At 40.6% G+C, this 19,000-nt stretch overlaps 1 protein-coding gene across 1 annotated transcript; it reads right to left on the minus strand.

Annotated features, from left to right (window-relative positions):
* Nucleotides 1-608: 608 nt before the first annotated feature.
* Nucleotides 609-11,728, minus strand: LOC120564913 (rho guanine nucleotide exchange factor 18). The gene is made up of 11 exons (XM_039810181.1): nucleotides 10,271-11,728; nucleotides 6,232-6,383; nucleotides 4,833-5,437; nucleotides 4,234-4,411; nucleotides 3,596-3,716; nucleotides 3,443-3,491; nucleotides 2,672-2,716; nucleotides 2,186-2,260; nucleotides 1,434-1,542; nucleotides 1,049-1,096; nucleotides 609-617 (listed from the first exon to the last, which is right to left on the minus strand). The coding sequence occupies exons 1-11, from the start codon at nucleotides 10,344-10,346 to the stop codon at nucleotides 609-611; spliced, it is 1,467 nt and encodes a 488-aa protein (XP_039666115.1). The 5' UTR covers nucleotides 10,347-11,728.
* Nucleotides 11,729-19,000: the final 7,272 nt, after the last annotated feature.

Raw genomic sequence — 19,000 nt, forward strand, 5'->3', positions numbered from 1 at the left:
AATTACTCCTGCTATTTCAAAGTACTATCACAGTCTGACTTCCTGGATCAGAGTTTTTCCACTTTACTCACAAAACCTCTTACAGGTCTTTCAATAGGTATTGCAGTCTTATCAGCTGACCTGTAGGCTGCATAGGAGTGACATTAGAGAGACAGAAAAAACGAGCTACAGGTTGTTAAAATGTGACAAAGCAATGATGAAGCAACCTGACACACAAAAGATATAAGAAATGTGGAGAATATTTCATGCCAGAAAAACAAAGTTAAGACGTGCTGTTGATTCACATAAACAACTGTCAGACGATGGTGCTAATATATCAGATAAAACATCTAAACAAGTCAGCTGAGTTGTGCAAAACTAAGACCCACAGTGATGATGCAGTGTGAAAAAAGTGCAGAGTGAATTGCAGACTATGTCAGCGTGTTTCAGTATGAAATACTGCAGAAGTTTAAATGCTGTTAAAAGAGGAACTGAAAGGGAACACCATCTTCTTTTAGCAAAAACATGCAAAAGAAAAGCCACATTCAATATGATGAATGGCATGTACTGTGGATATCACTTTCTAAGTTATGACAGAGTTGTAAAGACAAAGTGAAAATGTGCTTACTTTATGTAATCTGCCACATAACACATATGTCAAAAAGTGTAATCAAATAAAATAAAGTCAGAAAAACTCTTATCTAAAAAGAGTATTTGAGTATTTCCTGAATAATTCATGAATTTTTTATGATTTATTACAGTTTCTCGTTAGGTGTGTTTGATTGTATGTGGGGGTGGCTCTGTTTGTTTGCCAGTGTGCTTGAGTAACAAGTAGGTGAGTGAGCATGCATGCAGCAGCATGGGTATAAATAGGTGCGAGTTTGTGTGTGAGCGGAGCACCTGTGCATTCGTTGTGTGTAAGCTACACGGGGGGCACTGGTGAAAAAAGCACAGGCATGCAAATAGTGATTTTTGGTTTTTCTTCTGTCACACTTTTTCTTTTCCCCCCTCTTTTTTTCTTTCTTCTTTTTTTTTCTGCAGCTTTTTTCGGGGCCGAAGGGGAGGAGACCTTCTTTTTTCCTTTTTTTTTTTTTTTTTCTTTTTCTCGGTTCTTACCCTGCAGAGGAACAAGAAAAGCAAACACAGCAGGAGGTTTTTACATGCCCATTTGTGTGTTTTCTTTCACTGTGGCACATGAGTGCATGGATGGGTATGACATTGCATAACCGTGTCAGAGGCAGGATATCAAACAGGGTTTGTGTAAGTAGATTAGTGACTTGCATGTGCAGCAACATGCACACCAGGGAACTGTTTACACCTCAGGATTGGGTCTCTTTTTGCACAGAATTCTAAGCTCTTAAAATGCTTTTTAACGCGATTGCGGTTCAGGCAGCATGGTCTATTAAACTATGAGTTCATAGTGACATTGTGCACCATGTGTGGTATAGGTTTACCTTATCTTTATTGAAGGAGCCGGTCACCCTGTTCCTTAGAGAGCTTAGAGTCCTCTTCACCTTGGTGCCTTTCTCCACCTTCTCTGTACGATCCTCCTCTTCATCATTCCTGGTCGAAAAAGCAAAGAATGAAATACACACCAAGAAAAAAGGGAAATACAAACATACAGAAACACCTCTATGTTTTTTATTTGTCTGACAGAATGTATTCATCTGGTACTCACATTTGATAATCATTAATGTTTATTGAAAATTGTTAATTTCATCAATATTTTGATCATCACCTTTTCTTTTACTAATATCTTTTAAAAGTCAAAATAGGACAGTGTTTGTCTTGTGCAAGTTATATGATATATGCCATATTTCTTACACTCTTTTGTGATTGACAATGTGGAAATCAATACACATGAAATTCTTTATGAGAAACGGGTGATTTGGTTAAATTGTTACAGTTGCAGTGATGAGACATTTACAGTAATTGGATTGTTTACATGAAAATAAACCACATTATTGCAGAACCAAGAGCTTCACTGTACAGACACTTCTGGTTTTGACCATGCCCTGTTATAGATGGCCAATGAAACACCTTTATGCAAATACACAAGACACACAGCAACCAATAACTGAGCATGTATTTATGTGGCTTTTATTAGTTTTTGATTTTTATTATTTTACGTAATTCAAAACTTCCATAATTGTAAAAATGTCTGCAGCTTTAGTTATGAGGGAACAGTGATAAGGACAGTACTTACTCATTATTGAGGAACTCGTACCAAGTGACATTTCCTGAAACTTTGGTGTCTGGTCTGATGTTCCTCTGCTTCGCTCTGGGGAGGACAATGAGAAGGTTTCAATGTGGAGAGACACTCAGTTTCAATTGATAACTGGACCACATATTAACCATAAATAACCAGAGACTTTTAAAGCAGCAAGTGAATAGACAACATGAGTGTATAATATGGTTTAGCCAAAAGTGCACTTTTACATAAATGATGTGTTTCACTCAGCTGGGTTTCATTGTCAGGTAAACTCTAGTGTTCCATAGACCCTTTCAGGGATGATGGCTCACAGTGTCAGTGCACAAACACACATGCAAACACACATGCCAAAAACATGCATGCACATACACACACCCACACAGCGCAGTGCTATCCCCTGGTCACAATCTGGCTCTGCTGCTGCTCTGAAGACTGGGACGAGCGTTTGAGCAAGCAGACCTCCCTCTTCTGTTTACTTACCCATGGTACAGCTTTAGCTCCTGCAGAACTTTCTGTACCATCAGCCTAAGACAAACAAAACACTAAGGCTCAGTGGGCCTGTGAGGGAGAGGAGAGGAGAGGGAGAGGGAGAGGGAGAGGGAGAGGGAGAGGAGAGGAGAGGAGAGGAGAGGAGGAGGAGAGGAGAGGAGAGGAGAGGAGAGGAGGACAGGACAGGAGAGGAGGAGAGGAGGGGAGAGGAGAGGAGAGGAGAGGAGAGGAGAGGAGAGGAGAGGAGAGAGACTGTTGGGAGCTGGGTGTCAAACAATTTGCAATTTAGAGAAGAATCCTCCTTGTCTGCTGTGTCGACACAATCACCAGAGTACAGACACACACACACACACACACACACAAACACACACACACACTGAAGGGGCCATCTAAGGAGCTGGGAGAGAGGACTGTGGGAGGAGGAGGTTGCAGAAATATGACATGGAGCAGAAATGCCAGGAGGGAATGGGGGAAGCCCAGTTACGTGGGAGTTAGACATCTGTGCCAAACTATAACAATTTACAACTATAAAACTGTATGTGAACTATTGTACTAAACCATTAAAAAGCTGCAGTTATTATTTACAGGACACAAGGGAACAGTTGCCTCCTGTGCATCACACAAGAGGAGTTTGGAGAGTATTTGTTTCTTTTTAGCATCATTAAACCTGGGCTGCCAATCACACTGAAGCATCCTCTAGAAAGGAAACAAAGGGGTGTGTAGCCTAACGCAAGTTTAAATATAATTGATTTGCACACTTACATATGTCCTTCAGTAGAATGTAAGTTTTCTTCAGGGTCAAACTCCTCTGCTGCGGAAGAGACAGAAGCAAAGGTCTCATGAGAAATATGATGAAAATAGCTGCCTGCTGAGTAAACTAACATGTACTCTACATGTACAAACACTCAGCCTCACCTCCTGCTGCCCTTGCGGCCTGTTTGGATGTCTGCACAACACGAGAAATGTGTGCAGCGCGGGAACATTCGTCTGTGGCAAGGATCTCTGAGCGGGAGTACAGATGCCTGCCACCGCCAGCCTGAAAGAATAAATACACTAGACATCACATGCACGTTTGATCTGTTTTACAACTTCCCCACATTCAGCTCAAATACTTTTACTTACAATGGCCTTTATTAGTTAGCAATTTATATTTAGTCATTTTTGGACACTTTGATCTTTTAGTTATTTTTATATTATGCACATCACACAAAGACTCATTCTTTTGTTATTTAGTTTCAAATATCCAAGTTGTGGCCAACCATCAAACCCCCTGCTTATTAATTTTCTTATTGTCAACAAAATCGCATGACAAGACCACCAACAACAATTAATTGATCTGTATCATCTGTGCAAAAGCCTGATCTATCTTATTAGAGTTCCAATGTTGCCAAACTAAATGAGCCACACTGTTGCACTGAGCGACATGTTACATGTTTTGAAGGATTTCTGTCTTCAGTGGAAACTGATGGGTACGGAGCTAGAGCTGGAGTTTTGGTCTTGAGACAAGTTTTGTTGATAATAATATGTATATTGTGTCACTGTTGCTTTATTACCATGCTAGTGACCCTGGCTCTTGGACAGGGGACCGTCAGCCTGGAGTCATCTGTCTTCTCTCCAGGACATGCTGTGCAGCTGTAGGTCTGCTGGGTCGACTGGAAGAGACATTTCTGTCCCTCCTCATCATCCTCTCCCTCTCCATCGCTGTCCATGGCCATGGTATCCAGACTCAGTCTGTTAGCACAGCATAGCAACAAACACACACAGCAGAGGGTTTACCAGGCAGCGAAATGTATCCATTAACGGAAACAAAACTTTTGAGCGAGACACTCTATGTCCCGAGTTTATTTTTGGTTGCTTTTTGGTTTTGCTTTTCATTAAGTATTTTGGTGCACTGCGTTGTTTAAGAAGCAGTGAACGAACAACCAACTAAACCACCAGAAACACTGAGCGCAGCATGTTTTTTTTTTATTGTTGTTTTTGAGAGTGACCATGAGCAATGTTAAGTGAAGCGAAAGGTTATTTCAGGTAAAAACATATAAAAAGACTAGATATGAGTCATGAGTCAAGTGCAGTGGGTGTAATTACATTCATCTATGAGATTGCTCCCTCCAATTCTTTCCATCATTTACAACCATCCATCCATCCATCTTACCTCCTCCCCAGGTTGATGGGGGACAAAGGGACACCCCAGCTGTGCCTCCGAGACGTTGACATGGATCTGACTAAAATAGGAACGCTGTCCAGGTCTGATTCTCCATCAAAATCCATAGTGGGTTGCTCCTTTACTTCCTCTGGTCCTGTTATTCCTTTTGCTGTTTCCATTGATCCCAACAGTCCATTTAGATTAATTGTCAAGCTAAGCCCTACTGCAGGGCCTGTGGCGTCACCGCGGTCAATGGTACAACCTGGCAATAACTTCGGACTTAGCTGAGTGACCACAAAGTTTTGATGAAGTTCTTCTGCAGGGTGTATATAATAAAGGGAAGATAGCGCATTGTCCTGAGGGGAGAGTGTGCTCCAAGAAGTCTGTGCAGGCTGGTTGATGGCAGGACTGTCTGTGTTTAGGGACACCTGTGGGCCAACATTTAGGGTTTTGCTCTCTGGGACTGTGGTTACTGTGGAAGGCGCTATCTCTTCCTGCAGGTCTTTAAAGTACTCTGAGTCTCTGAGAGAAGAGCTGAGGCCCAGTAGGTCCTCCACACTGCTGCTCACCTCCACACAGGGGCAGTCGTAGTCACTGACTACTGAACACGCATCCTGCAACTCAGCAAGCAGGGAGAAATGTGTAGGATTTAAAAACAAAGGGGAGAGGAAGAAAGACATGGAGAACAGAAAGTAGATAAACAAGATCCAGCACCAATCCAAAATTCAAGTAACGTAAGTAAGTCTATAGCCGCGCTAGCAGCTCTGTGAGGCTGTATTAAGGCAAAGCGCTTTTTTAGCTAAATGCTAACATGCTCACAGTGACAGTGCTTATGTTGCTAATCTTTGGCAGGTGAAATGTTTTATGGCCATGTTTGTCATTTTATTTAAGAAGGTTAGCATTTGCTAATTAGCTCTAAACACAAGGTGGAGGTACTAGGTTGATGGGAATGTCATTAGTTGTGCAGGTATTTGGTCATAAACTATAGAATTGGACAAACTGAAATTGAACCTTATGATGGAAGATCAAAGTATCATGGTTATTACAATGCATCCCTGGGAACACGAATGTCTGAACCAAATGTTACGGCAATCCATCAAATAGTTTTGAATAGATTTTTCAATAAAAAAACAAAATGTTAATCTCATGGTGGTGCTAAATACTATATATATATATATATATATATATATATATATATATATATATATATATATATATATATATAAAGTCAGAGGTTCACCAAAGTCAGAGGATTCATCGTCTGGGAACAATGAATGTCTGTACCAATGAGATATTTTAGACTGACAGACATTGCCATCCCTACAGCCAGGCTGCTAGCATGGTTAAAAAAAGGAAAGAAAACAACATTTCCAAATGATTTCCAATTTAACAATACAAAGGGCTTTACCTGGTCTTTATTGGTACTACCGAAGAAGACATCCTCAGAGATAGAGGCAGGGGATAGTGAGGAGGAAGATCCTGTCTCGCTGGGAGCATGAGGCTGGACACAAATCTGGGCACTGGGAGGCCCACAGGACTGACATGGCTTGCACTCTGATGCTGAAAGATAATGGATGTGATGTTTGTGAGTTATAAACATTTGCTGGAAACTCAATAACTTAAACAGTAGCACAAGGAGAATAAGAACACACAGGAAGGCAGACGTAGCTGATTTTAACAGCTGCACACCTGTGTAAACAATTTCAGCGATTTGTGTTTGATGGAAGAAAAGCTAAGTTACTGCCCTTTTTCTCCATCCTCTCACTGAAAGCTCCTTTACATTTCCACTGCATAAACAGTTTTCTGGATTCACATGATGCCACAAACCACTGTCATCATCGCAAACTGCTTGGTGAGGCCTGCATTAGTCTCCATGTCAGTGGTGGAGAGCTGGAGATTATTCCCTCACAGAGCTTTCTGTGGCCTGAGAAGCTGCTTGCCTGTGGTAAATATTGTAATATTCTACAGTAAGTCATGCTATATGAAGGAACTACAGTACAGTACAAAGGCATATATGGAGTTTGGCATCACATATTTGAGATTAAAAAAAAGTGTAGTTGGAACATTTCTTACATTTTACTTGAATGGAAAACAAATGTTTCAGTGTCCCGTGGTGTCTGAAAAGTCTGGTCAGGCGTCTAAGTATGTCATGTTCACTGTTAAGGTTTCAGCCACACCATGCCCATCTGAGGAGGGGAGAGCTGCAGCTATGACAGGTTACATAAGCCTCATTTCATAAAGCTGTGAACCCAAGCCTTACCCTAAGCCAGCCTGGCTCCACAGGGCCTGACTCAATGCTCCTTCAATAGATTTTGCCCTGTTTCTGTTCCTTTGTGAAGGTACATTTTCTGATTAACCATGACCAGTGTAAACTGCATATGTTGCTGCTAATGCTATACATGCCATGTTATATCTGTGATTTCAGTAATGAAGGAATGGGGAAAGAAATGCTGCTCTGACTCTCTGAACTATAAAAGAGAAACAAGCTTTTTTTTTTAAGTTTCTTTTTAAAAATCTAATTAAGTTTCTCCTTTTTGTTTACACGTCTAACAGAAATGGAGCAACATTAGCATTAGTCGTGTTCAATATTCACTATATTCTTCTCTTGAGCTGCTCCACTTTGTTCACCAGCTGGTCGGTAACTGTGTCTGTCTGCTCTTTGGTGCTGGGCAGGTTAGCCTACAGTGGGTTTATCAGAATTCTTTTGCCAAAAACAGCTGCCCACAGTTGCTGGAAACAAGGTCGATGAGAGCAGTGAGACTGAACATTAAATTTGTGGGCTAAAAGATCATAAATTGCTACGTGGAGTAACCCTTTTCACGTTACACATAGTTATTCGATGTGTTGGTGATATACACACATTAATAAGAGCAGCTTTGAAAACAGAAAAGATATTATGCTATATATACGTTCATTTCACTTCATAGCTTTCCTTACATATAATACTAATAATCTCCATTTTCTTTTTTAATTCGAGTGTTGGTGAAGATTGTTTTGTGTGGCTCACTCCTTGACCACTATTGTGTTGTGCAGTGAGATCAAGTGCAGGCAGGCCACACTCAGAGTCCTGCACCATGTCCTGCTATAAACCAGCAGCATCCACTCCCCTCTTCAGCGCCACAGCCAGAGATGCTCTCACATAAACAGAGAGACAGACACACTGTGGATCTATTTTCTGTATTACTAAATCACTCCTTGAGGCTGCGGGGATGGCAGTGTCCCCGCCGCAGGGAGAATTTGTCTGCATCCAAATCCCACTCGTGTTAAGTGTAAACTCAGACACTCGGTACAGATACAGCAGTGGCTGCTTGATGCTGTCTTGTAGTGCTGCTGTAGCCTTTTATGGTTGGCTTCTCATATCTGATAATACATCCCACAAGGACGAAACATCAGCGCGTGTGTCTCCATAACCATTTTGGCACTGTCATACATAGTCAGCTGTTTTCCCAATAGTTTGGCTCCACATAACAAAGGTGGTCTGCTACTAAAACTAATGAGTATTTATTTTATATAATTAATAAATAACCAAATTACATTAACACTTCACCCAAAACTCTTTAAATTATTACACTTAATATTTAGTCAATATAATAATTCTTGTACTTTATATTACTTGTATTTGTTCCTCTTTTCTCTATATTCTTATTCCACAACTGTGGTAAATGGTTTTTGTGGACTCCTTCCTTATTCAAGTCTAAGGATAGAGGGTTTACATATATTGCACAGATAAAGTCCTCTGAGACAAAGTTTTAAAATTGACTTGACTTGTCTTGACCAATCAATCAACTATTTTACTGAATGTATTTAACTTAAGCTGATTTTTTAGAGTAAAAAATAAAGCCATGTTTGTGAGAATTGTTCTTGATAATGAATACAAGCTCTAGTGGTGCAGTGCTTTCTTATATAGTTTTCCTCAAAATGACTAAACAGTTTAGTATTTTGTTAAAACTGAAGGAGAACAGTGGTTCCAACAAAGTAAACACAACTTTGAATCTGTATAAATAATAAGAAATATCATACACAATTATGTATAAGAAATGTAATATACATCACGCAGAGTGTAGATGACAGATTTGTGTGCCACAGTATGTAACCCTGTTTGTGTTTGATGGGCTTGTGACAAGAAGGAAATGACATGCACATGTTCACCACAAAGCACACTGGACATATGTTTCCAAAGCTCTATGACAATCACAAGAGGAACTCTGGCATCATCTGATATGGTCATTTGATTGCATGACAAGTTTATGACAAAACAAATTGATTTAGAAAAAGGTAGTCTACAGATGTGTTTTCAACAGAGACAGTAGTACAATAAAGACCTTTTTATGTATCGTTAAGATCATTCTGATGAGACACACACACACACACACACAGAGCCTATATATTACCCAGCTACAAAAAACCCAGATAACAAAGTAAAAATCACACTTGTAACTTATCCAAGATAAACATATTATTCGATACTTCAAAAAAAGTGTTTGGATTAAGGTCACGGTGACTATTCAGTACCTTGATGATTCACAGACTCGTGTAAAAGTGTAAGTGTGTGTGTGTGTGTGTGTGTGTGTGTGTGTGTGTGTGTGTGTGTGTGTGTGTGTGTGTGTGTGTGTGTGTGTGTGTGTGTGTGTGTGTGTGTGTGTGTGTGTGTGTGAAAACACAACACAGAGCCTGTTAGATCTGAGGTTGAAGCATACATCAAAACACCTGTCATCTCACAGATCCTCTTTGATCAGAAATCGGTCCGACTAGTGTGTCAAAGCTCCGAGCTACACAGACAGCACGGCTGAAGCTAAATGGAAGCATCCTACACGGCTTCTTTATGTCTAAAAAAATGTCATATTCCTCTAAAGATAACAGCATGGGAACAAACAGCATGAAATAATTTAAGCTCTGCCTGCTATAGACAAGGATAAACTGAAAAAATTGCAAGTCTGCAGTGTTTATAAAGCTCCACTTGTCAGTCTTTTTCTCAGTGAACTCAGTTTTTTTTTTAATGGATTTATTTTTTTAAAACTCACACCAATGCTACACCAAACATAAAACCCTTCATTTAGGCTCTACAGGTGGTACAGTGGCAGCGCTAGTCAGTATCATCATACAAAATGATCATTTTACACTTAATTTTTTTCTCAATTATAGATGCAATTATGTGCATTCTCACATCCTATACAATGCACCAGGGTTAGAGATGACTCTCTGAGCTTTGCAAAAAAAAAAAAAACTTTTATCTGATAGACAGCAACCTTCACTCACCACAAGCCCAAATCAGTTCAAAATGGTAAACAACAGCCAACACCTCCACCAGAGGTCACATCCAGTCCACGACCTGTACTGGATGACAACCCCCTCTTCTCTCGTTCCAGTTTTATCCACTAAATGTTCCCTCTGAGCTACCCAACAAAACCAAAAACACCTAAAGTGTAATCTAGATGTAAAACAGGTACCTCTCTTGAAGGACCATCTCTTCATCCAGAGTTTGGAGAAGGAGGGCCAGGAGTTGTTAAGAGGAGAGTCCGCCATACGAGTAGCGCAGTGGGGAGGCCAGCTGGAACTGGAGCTCGCTCACACTGGAGCTCTGGCACCCAGCGAGAAGAAGGGGGTGGGGGGTGGGGGAGAGAGAGGAGGGACGGAGGGAGGGGAGAAAGAGAAAAAGAGGGAGAGAGAGTCCAAGAGAGCTGCTGGTTGGGATTACCTCCCCAAAAAAAGGACAGAAAAGAAGCAGGAAAGCAACAAAAAAAAGGTGACAGTGGAAAAAGAAAAGGAGGCATGAAAATGTTTTGCTTTGGATATTGAACACTTTTGTCATGATGCTTTCATCAACTTGTCAGGATACAGTGTAAGAGTGGAGTCACTCCAAACAAGGTTTTAAGCTTTAGGTTTTACTTTAAGACCATCAGGAGCAGGGGCAGGTGTTAGAAAACAACAGCTTCAGGTACTCAATGTATATGCTGCGTCTATGAGTAACCTCTATATATGGGTGTGCGCTCTAGGTGAGCTACCCAGCCGCCCGAATTTCGTAGTTTCTGATAAAAAGTTAAGGCATGTCTTCATTGTAGACATTTTATAAGATGATTGCTGGATGACAAGAAAACAAGGAAGAGGTCAGAAATGGGTGTTTGGGGTGACACCGGGGTGAGCAGAGAGGGTAAAGGGAACAGGGTTCAAAATTAGCACCATCTACTAGCCAAATGCTGGTAAAATATGCAAGTGGCTGGTAGATTTGCTTCACTCACCAGCCAGAAAACAATAGTAATCTATTGTAATAATTGTAAACCCTGAAAGGGAGGTGTTGTGTATTTTAATAGTCTAAGATCTCAGAAATGTCAGAAAACATGTTATACTGTTCCAGACCAGTTTAAAGATGCATTTTTTAAGGAAATAAGGCAGAAAAAGAGAAGGAAGTATACGCAATGAAAGCATAGGCCAATGATACATGCTGTCTTTTTTTTTTACTTATTCTGAGTCACAGTGGTATGAATCATTACATCTTCTCAAGAAGTAAAGCAAGTAAGGTCTTTTAAAAAGATTAATATAACTGTGTAGAGGAATGATCACCACACAGCACACAAACGAAAGTGTAACTCTAACTGCTCCAGCTACAAGACACAGAGGCTGACAATTGTTGCAACCATTGCGCTTCTTAATTTGCGCAAGTGTAACTACGGATGACTGTCAAGTTCAGCTCACTGCACATCAAGTGGAAAAGTCTTCTTAATTTCCCACAGACAGAGAAGGCAGAACACTGGCACAGAGAAGGCGAGTTATGATGTCCTAAAACAGAAGTCTACTGCAGAAAAATACCTCACACTTTAAACAACGCATAGACAAATGCAAGGAAAGAACTGGGCCTTTGTGTGTAGATCACAGTTTGAAACTCCAAACTCAAAAAAAGCAACATAAACTCTACTTACATTTGATGATAGGTAACAGATGGCAGCATGTAAATCTTCTTTTTTCACCTAAACAAAGCAGAAGAGCAGAGAAAAGATGGTTTAAAGTCCTTCAGGCCTGACGGTGTACGCTGTTCAAACTGACTCACAGAGAGCCAGCAGCCAGCCACAGGATCTCAACCCTGCTTCCTCTTTTTCTCGTTTTATTTGCAGCTGAGAACAAAGTGCTGCTGAATGGCCCACGCATACAGTTTCACACATCGCCGCTGCTTTAAAATGTGTTGTGGCAGCTCACACATTCAGTGGTAGCACAGCACTATAGGATAAGTGCACGTTGTGAAATCTTCTGCTGACAACCAGTGACCTATTGGCAATAAACCTCACAGACTCTTACAAATATTTTTATTGTGACAGATAAATTCCACTAAACTGAAGGCGATGCATTCGTGATTTAGTGCACACGTCATTGAGTTGTAGTGTTATCTTATGACTTCCATTAGTCTGATCTCTATTCTTGTGTTGTGCATCTTCATGTTTTGCAGCTTTGTGCTCCCCCCGCACAGCCCTGAGGAACAGGGTTAGGAGGAACTAGCTGTGTTTGTTGTGGTTACAGTCAGAGCATAACTTCATCAGAATTTCACGTTGATGCACGCTGTATCTCTGCTTCTCATCTTTTATTCTGAGATCTTACGGTAGTGTGTGAATGAACGCAGAGGCTCACATGAATTAGCTGACAGGCCGGATGTTACGAACAACTTTGAATCTGAAATACATTTCACAAACAGTGAGGAGGGCACGGGCATACAATGCATGAAAAAACAAACATTTACAAAGTGTGGTAGAATTTAAAATTGTTAAAAAAAATATATATATATATTTGAAATATAAAAATAAATAATAAACATAAAAAATATATTGCATTCTGATCAAAATTGCCAAGTTTAAGGTTAATAGGTTGATTCCATTATTTCTTTTGCAATTGCATCATAAGAGAATTAAAATGACAGGGAGCCCGTTTGAATCTTTGACTCACTGGGCAAATCTGGGCAAAGGAAACACTAACCCTCTCAACTACTGTCAAGATGCCCTTGAGCAAGGCACTAAAATCGTGTGATCTGATCATGCAGCAGCAAGAGGTCTATGGGTGAACTTAGTGAAGACAAAAAGCACGTTGTGCAGTGGATGTAGGATGTAGTAGAGTATTCAGAGCTTTTACTTAAGTAAAAGTAGCACTAACAGAGTTAAAAATACTCCATTTCAAGTTTTACTTAGGTAAAAGTAGGTAAGTATTATCAGCAAAATGTATCAAAAGTAAAAGTACTAATTTTGGAGGCCAAATGGCCCCTAACATACCTATTATATCATGTGGATTATTATTACAGAAGCATTATCTTGTAAGCAGCATTTAGATGTAGCTGGTCGAGGTAGAGATTTTAACTATTTATACACTGTTGGCTAGTTTTATGTAAAGCAGTGCAATCATATTTATAAGGTCATCTTATATATTGTACATGCAAACCTGTGCTTGTGGTATATACGGTACTGTGCAAAAGTCTTAGGCAGGTGTGAAAAAAATGCTGTAAACTAAGAATGCTTTCAAAAATATAAATAATGCTTGTTTATTTTTTATCAATTTACAAAAGAAAAATATAAATCACAATATTTGGTGTTACTACCCTTTGCCTTCAAACCAGCATCAATTCTTATAGGTACTTGCAAAAAGTCAGGGATTTTGTAGGATTGTAGTCAAGTGTATGAACAACCAATTCTAGTGTATAGGTAGTTATACTGCATCAGCAAGGTCTCTCCCAGACAAATATTTCAAAGCAGACTGGTGTTTCAAGATGTGCTGTTCAAGCTCTTTTGAAAAAGCACAAAGAAACGGGCAACGTCGAGGATTGTAGACACAGGGGTCGGCCAAGGAAACTTAGTGCAGTAGATGAAAAACACATCAAGCTTATCCATCCATCCATCGTCAACCACTTATCCCGCGCACAGGGTCGTGGGGGGGCTGGAGCCAATCCCAGCATACGTCGGGCGAAAGGCGGGGTACACCCTGGACAGGTCGCCAGTCCATCGCAGGGCCACACATAGACGAACAACCACTCACTCACACATGCACACCTACGGACAATTTAGGGACACCAATAAACCTAGCCCGCATGTCTTTGGTCGGCGGGAGGAAGCCGGAGTACCCGGAGAGAACCCACACAGACACGGGGAGAACATGCAAACTCCACACAGAAAGGCCGGGCCAACCGGGGTACGAACCCACAACCTTCTTGCTGTGAGGCGACAGTGCTAACCACCGCACCACCGTGTCCCCCACATCAAGCTTATTTCCCTTCGAAATCGGAAGATGTCCAGCAGTGCCATCAGCTCAGAGCTGGCAGAAACCAGTGGGACCCAGGTACACCCATCTACTGCCCGGAGAAGTCTGGCCAGACGTGGTCTTCAGCCAAAAAGCCATACCTCCGACATAGAAACAAGGCCAAGCGACCAAACTATGCATGAAAACATAGGAACCGGGAAGCAGAAAAATGGCAGCAGGTGCTCTGGACTGATGAGTCAAAATTTGAAATATTTGGCTGTAGCATGAGGCAGGTTGTTTGCCGAAGGGCTGGAGAGCGGTACAATAATGAGTGTCTGCAGGCAACAGTGAAGCAGGGTGGAGGTTCCTTGCTAGTTTGGGGCTGCATTTCTGCAAATAGAGTTGGAGATTTGGTCAGGATTAATGGTGTCCTCAATGCTGAGAAATACAGGCAGATACTTATCCATCATGCAATACCATCAGGGAGGCATATGATTGGCCCCAAATTTATTCTGCAGCAGGACAACGACCGCAAACATACAGCCAAGGTCATTAAGAACTATCTTCAGCGTAAAGAAGAACAAGAAGTCCTGGAAGTGATGGCACGGCCCCCCACAGAGCCCTGATCTCAGCATCATCGAGTCTGTCTGGAATTACATGAAGAGACAGAAGGATTTGAGGAAGCCTACATCCACAGAAGATCTGTGGTTAGTTTTCCAAAATGTTTGGAACAACCTACCAGCCGAGTTCCTTCAAAAACTTTGTGCAAGTGTATCTAGAAGAATTGATGCTGTCTTGACCACACCAAATATTGATTAGATTTAGATTTCTCTTCTGTTCATTCACTGCATTTTGTTAATTGATGAAAATAAACTATTAACACTTCCATTTTTGAAAGCATTCTTAGTTTACAGCATTTTTTCACACCTGCCTAAGACTTTTGCACAGTACTGTATAATATGAGCGGTATCTGTCAAACAAATGTAGTGGAGTAAAAGTATTAAGTAGCATAAAATAGAAATACTGGGGCGACCTCTAGCTCACCCAGTAAGAGTGTGCGCCCCATGTAGGCTGAGTCCTTTGCAGCGGCCCGGGTTCGAGTCCGACCTGCGGCCCTTTGCTGCGTGTCATCCCCCATCTCTCTCCCACTGTCAATATCAAATAAAGGGAAAAGCCCCCAAAAAATAATCTTAAAAAATACTGGAAATACTAAAGTACCTCAAAATTGTATACAAGTAGCATACTTGGGCAAATCTAGTTTGACAAAAATAAATACATCTCAAGTTCCATTTAATAGCTGTTTCTCAGAGCTTTCATTAGCATCTTCAGTCTTCATCAGTGAACTGATTATTATTTATATGGTTGTATATGGATAAAAGGGTGAGAATTTTCTGGCTACCTGCCTCAGTTCATAGTTAAGAAGCACGAGAAGACATGTATTCTCCAATAATTTTATTCATAATTTTAATATAAACAATTAATTGTTGAATAATTTACACACAGCAAGATTTTTATTTTCATATCATTGCAACATTTTTTGTACATGTCACTACTTGGCTCTCCTTTGAAAACATAGAAAAAATAAATTGTCAAGCGTTCATTTAGTCATGGCACATTTTTGATCCTGTACAATATGCATGTATTTCTGTGTCTGTGTGTCTGTCTGTGTGTGTGTGTGTGTGTGTGTGTGTTGTATATGTTGATATATGTGATACATAAAGATAATGGCACATTTGGATCCAGTGTGAGGGATGAAGCGATCTCTGTGGGTTGCAGGAGTTTCGGACTGTACATACACACATATACACCTGCTGTCTGCATACAACCGATGTCTCGACATAATGTATACACAACAAATCCCAAAATTAATACATCAGCATATTCATCGGCAATAAATGACATTAATAAAGAGGTATCCTGCAAGACTACACACAGCATTCTGGGGATCACCTATGTGCACTTAGGAGAGAAAGACTTGAAGGACACAGAGAGGAAGAGCAGCGATCAGAGACAAAGAAAGCTGTGGTAAAGACTTCAACAGAGGACAACACAGACACAACTCCATTGATTTAAACAACATACAGCACAGGGAACAGGATAGCGATAAATATAAGGTATTGGTGTACAAACTGGAGCAGACCACTGGACCGATGACTCTTTAAACTAAAGAAGAGGCTGCTTTTCCTCAGATTGGTCATCTAACAAACAACAGGGTCACCACACCTGTAACGCCCACTGTCTATATTTAAACAATGGCGTCTCTCTTCCTAATCAATAACACAAATATGAACAGTTCATCATAACACTACTGACAGACAGTACTTAATTAATTCATAGCTGAAGGGGTTTTACCTTTATGCTGAACCGCTTTAATAAAAAGGGAATAGTTCAGCATTCTGAAAAATACGCTTGTTTGCTTACTGGCAGAGCCAGAGAGTTAGAGGAGAAGAACTGCGCCACTCTCATATCTTACATTTATGTTCACACCGCTCGCGTTTTGCAAGAATTGTAAAGCCCCATTACATACAGAGTCAATGTAATAATTAATAAACAAAGTTTATGACACAAAAAATACTGCTCGACAGAGCCAGGCTAGCTGTTTCCCAGTTTCTATTCTTTGTGCTAAGCTAAAGCTAACTGGATGCTAGCTGCAGCTTCTTATTCCCTCCGCCAAAAAGCAAAGGAGGGTGTTTTCCGTTTGTGTGGTTTGTTTTTGTTTGTTGTTGTTTGTTTGTTTTGCAGCAGGATTACAAGAAAACTACTGGCCCGATTTTCATGAAACTAGATGGAAGGGTGTAGCATGGTCCAAGGAAGAACCCATAACATTTCGGAGTGGATCCGAATCACGAGGCGGCTACAGAAATTCTTTTTTACACATTATTTTTCGTTAACTTTGCGAGCTAGGACATGGACTTGGCGCAGGTCTGCACTCTCTCTTCTAGTTAACAATGTATACATCTTCTTGTCTAACTCTCGGCAAGCAAATAAGCGTGTATCCCAAAATTTCAAACTATTCCAATAACACCTCCAGCTTTACAGTCTAAACTTTAAGATGCATTATTGTTGAACCATCAGTAGGCCTACCAATAGTTTTCTTTTTAGCTTATTCAGGATTTTATCACTCGTTTCCTCTTCTTCAAAAGGATGTGCAGTGGTCTTTTCCAGTTTTTCACATAGCCTACACACACACACACACACACACACACACACACACACACACACACACACACACACAAAAAACATTTGCAAACTAAACAAACGTCTCTTGTCAGAAACAATTTCATACAACAACATCTGTGATAGGTGACATATTTGTGACACAAGAAAGGCTTTATGGGTGACATGCTGCTGTGGCTGGGTGGGGTGGGTGAAATGCATGACAACATTCAGAACATGCATCGGATTAAGAGCAGGGTTCATTGTGAAACCTTTCAGGCCACACACTGTTTGTCTTGTTACACAGGGGTAAGCCCTCAGACTGGAGTTGTGCTGCTCCTGTTAAGTACATGGACAGATTTGACTCTGCTCTTTTCTGTGTAGTGGGTTGTGTCATGAAAAATAGACGAAAAAAAAAAAAATCTATCTTTTTAAATTTAGAAAAAAGTTATATTTACATTGATAACAATGTTAAATTCATAATGTACAAGAGTAGTAAAAGTTTACAGTCAGAAAAAAGTAATTGTATTTGCCCTCCATACTTTGGCTAAAAAAAAAATAGAAATCAACATCTCTAAAATGTAATACTTTTTTCTTTTCTTTAAAACAAAACAATAATACATACAATGCTTTGTTCTCACCCTGCGCTGCGTTACTAGCATGCTCTGCCCAACCACTTTTTAGGTCATCAGAGTTCAACAAAACAAACCTAAACTTCACTAAAAGAAACCAACTGCTTTTGTTTTTCAGGGGACCAAGGGGATCTGCTGCTATTTACAGTTAAGGGCTTATTAATCAGTTCATTTCTTTTAAAAATCATGGAACAACTGAATGCATTTCATATGGAAATCCCCAATTGTAATGCAATCACTTGTTGCTAATCATGGGTTTTTGCATGTGCTTTGGGGCATTGCTGTCAAAACAGACTGATGAGAAGCAAAATCAGTGAGATTCAAATTATCAAGCTATCTGCTGGTATAGATAATTCCCTTTCCATGCACAAAGCAAGCCAGAGCTTAGCAGAGTAGAGACTTGAACTGTCAAATAACCCACATTAGTTTTTTTTCCCACCAAGCAGTGAGAATGGTTTTCTCTGCAGTTACAACTAAAGAACACAGAATGCATAAAAACATAATTCCCATGTTTTCATCTCATGTTTGGAGTTGGAAAAAATCCTCTTTAGTGATTGGTGGAGACACTGTTTCTGCTCTGAGGGGAGTGGACTGCGTGGGAGGGGTCAAGTGGGTCATTAGCATTGGTCATTAGTCTGAGCAAGGCACTATGGGTCGGGGCCCTGTTTGCTTTGCCACCCCTGACCTGCAACGCTCCCATCCAACCGCTAGATGGCAGTCCACACCGAGAGAGAAAGAGAGAGAGAGAGAGAGAGAGAGAGAGAGAGAGAGAGAGAGAAAGAGAGAGAGAGAGAGAGAGGACTCCTGATTATCTTCAAAGGGGTAGAATGATTTCAGATTTATGAAAAGGTTGTTTGGGTTTTTGTTGTTGAAAACTTGTCCTTGGACTTATCATCTCCGTTTTGCATTTTGCAAGGGTGCTGAGAACTTGCGCTTCAGTCAGAGTAGATAAAAGGTAGGTAGGTAGCTCTTCTTCCTCCTCGTCCTCTTTATCCTCCAACCACAAAGCATTAGGCCGCCTCCCTGAGACGAAAAGTTACAATCTAGAATTCATGTCCGTTAATAGTTCTTATGGCACACAGGATTGTCCATGTCCAGCTTTTTTTTTTTTTCTTTGCAGAGGGGGGTCTTCCTCTTTAAAATTTTTTAACCAGCCCAGATGTCAGTGTCCTGATCAGCTAAAAA

Source organism: Perca fluviatilis, chromosome 9 (genome assembly GCF_010015445.1).
Source record: "Perca fluviatilis chromosome 9, GENO_Pfluv_1.0, whole genome shotgun sequence".
NCBI lineage: Eukaryota > Metazoa > Chordata > Actinopteri > Perciformes > Percidae > Perca > Perca fluviatilis.

Coding starts and splice junctions, on each gene's coding strand:
- LOC120564913 (XM_039810181.1), bottom strand. CDS start 10,346: ATGGCGGACTCTCCTCTTAACAACTCCTGGCCCTCCTTCTCCAAACTC. Junction 6,384..10,270: donor GAGATGGTCCTTCAAGAGAG/GTACCTGTTTTA, acceptor ATTATCTTTCAG/CATCAGAGTGCAAGCCATGT. Junction 4,412..4,832: donor CCCATCAACCTGGGGAGGAG/GTAAGATGGATG, acceptor CTGTGCTAACAG/ACTGAGTCTGGATACCATGG.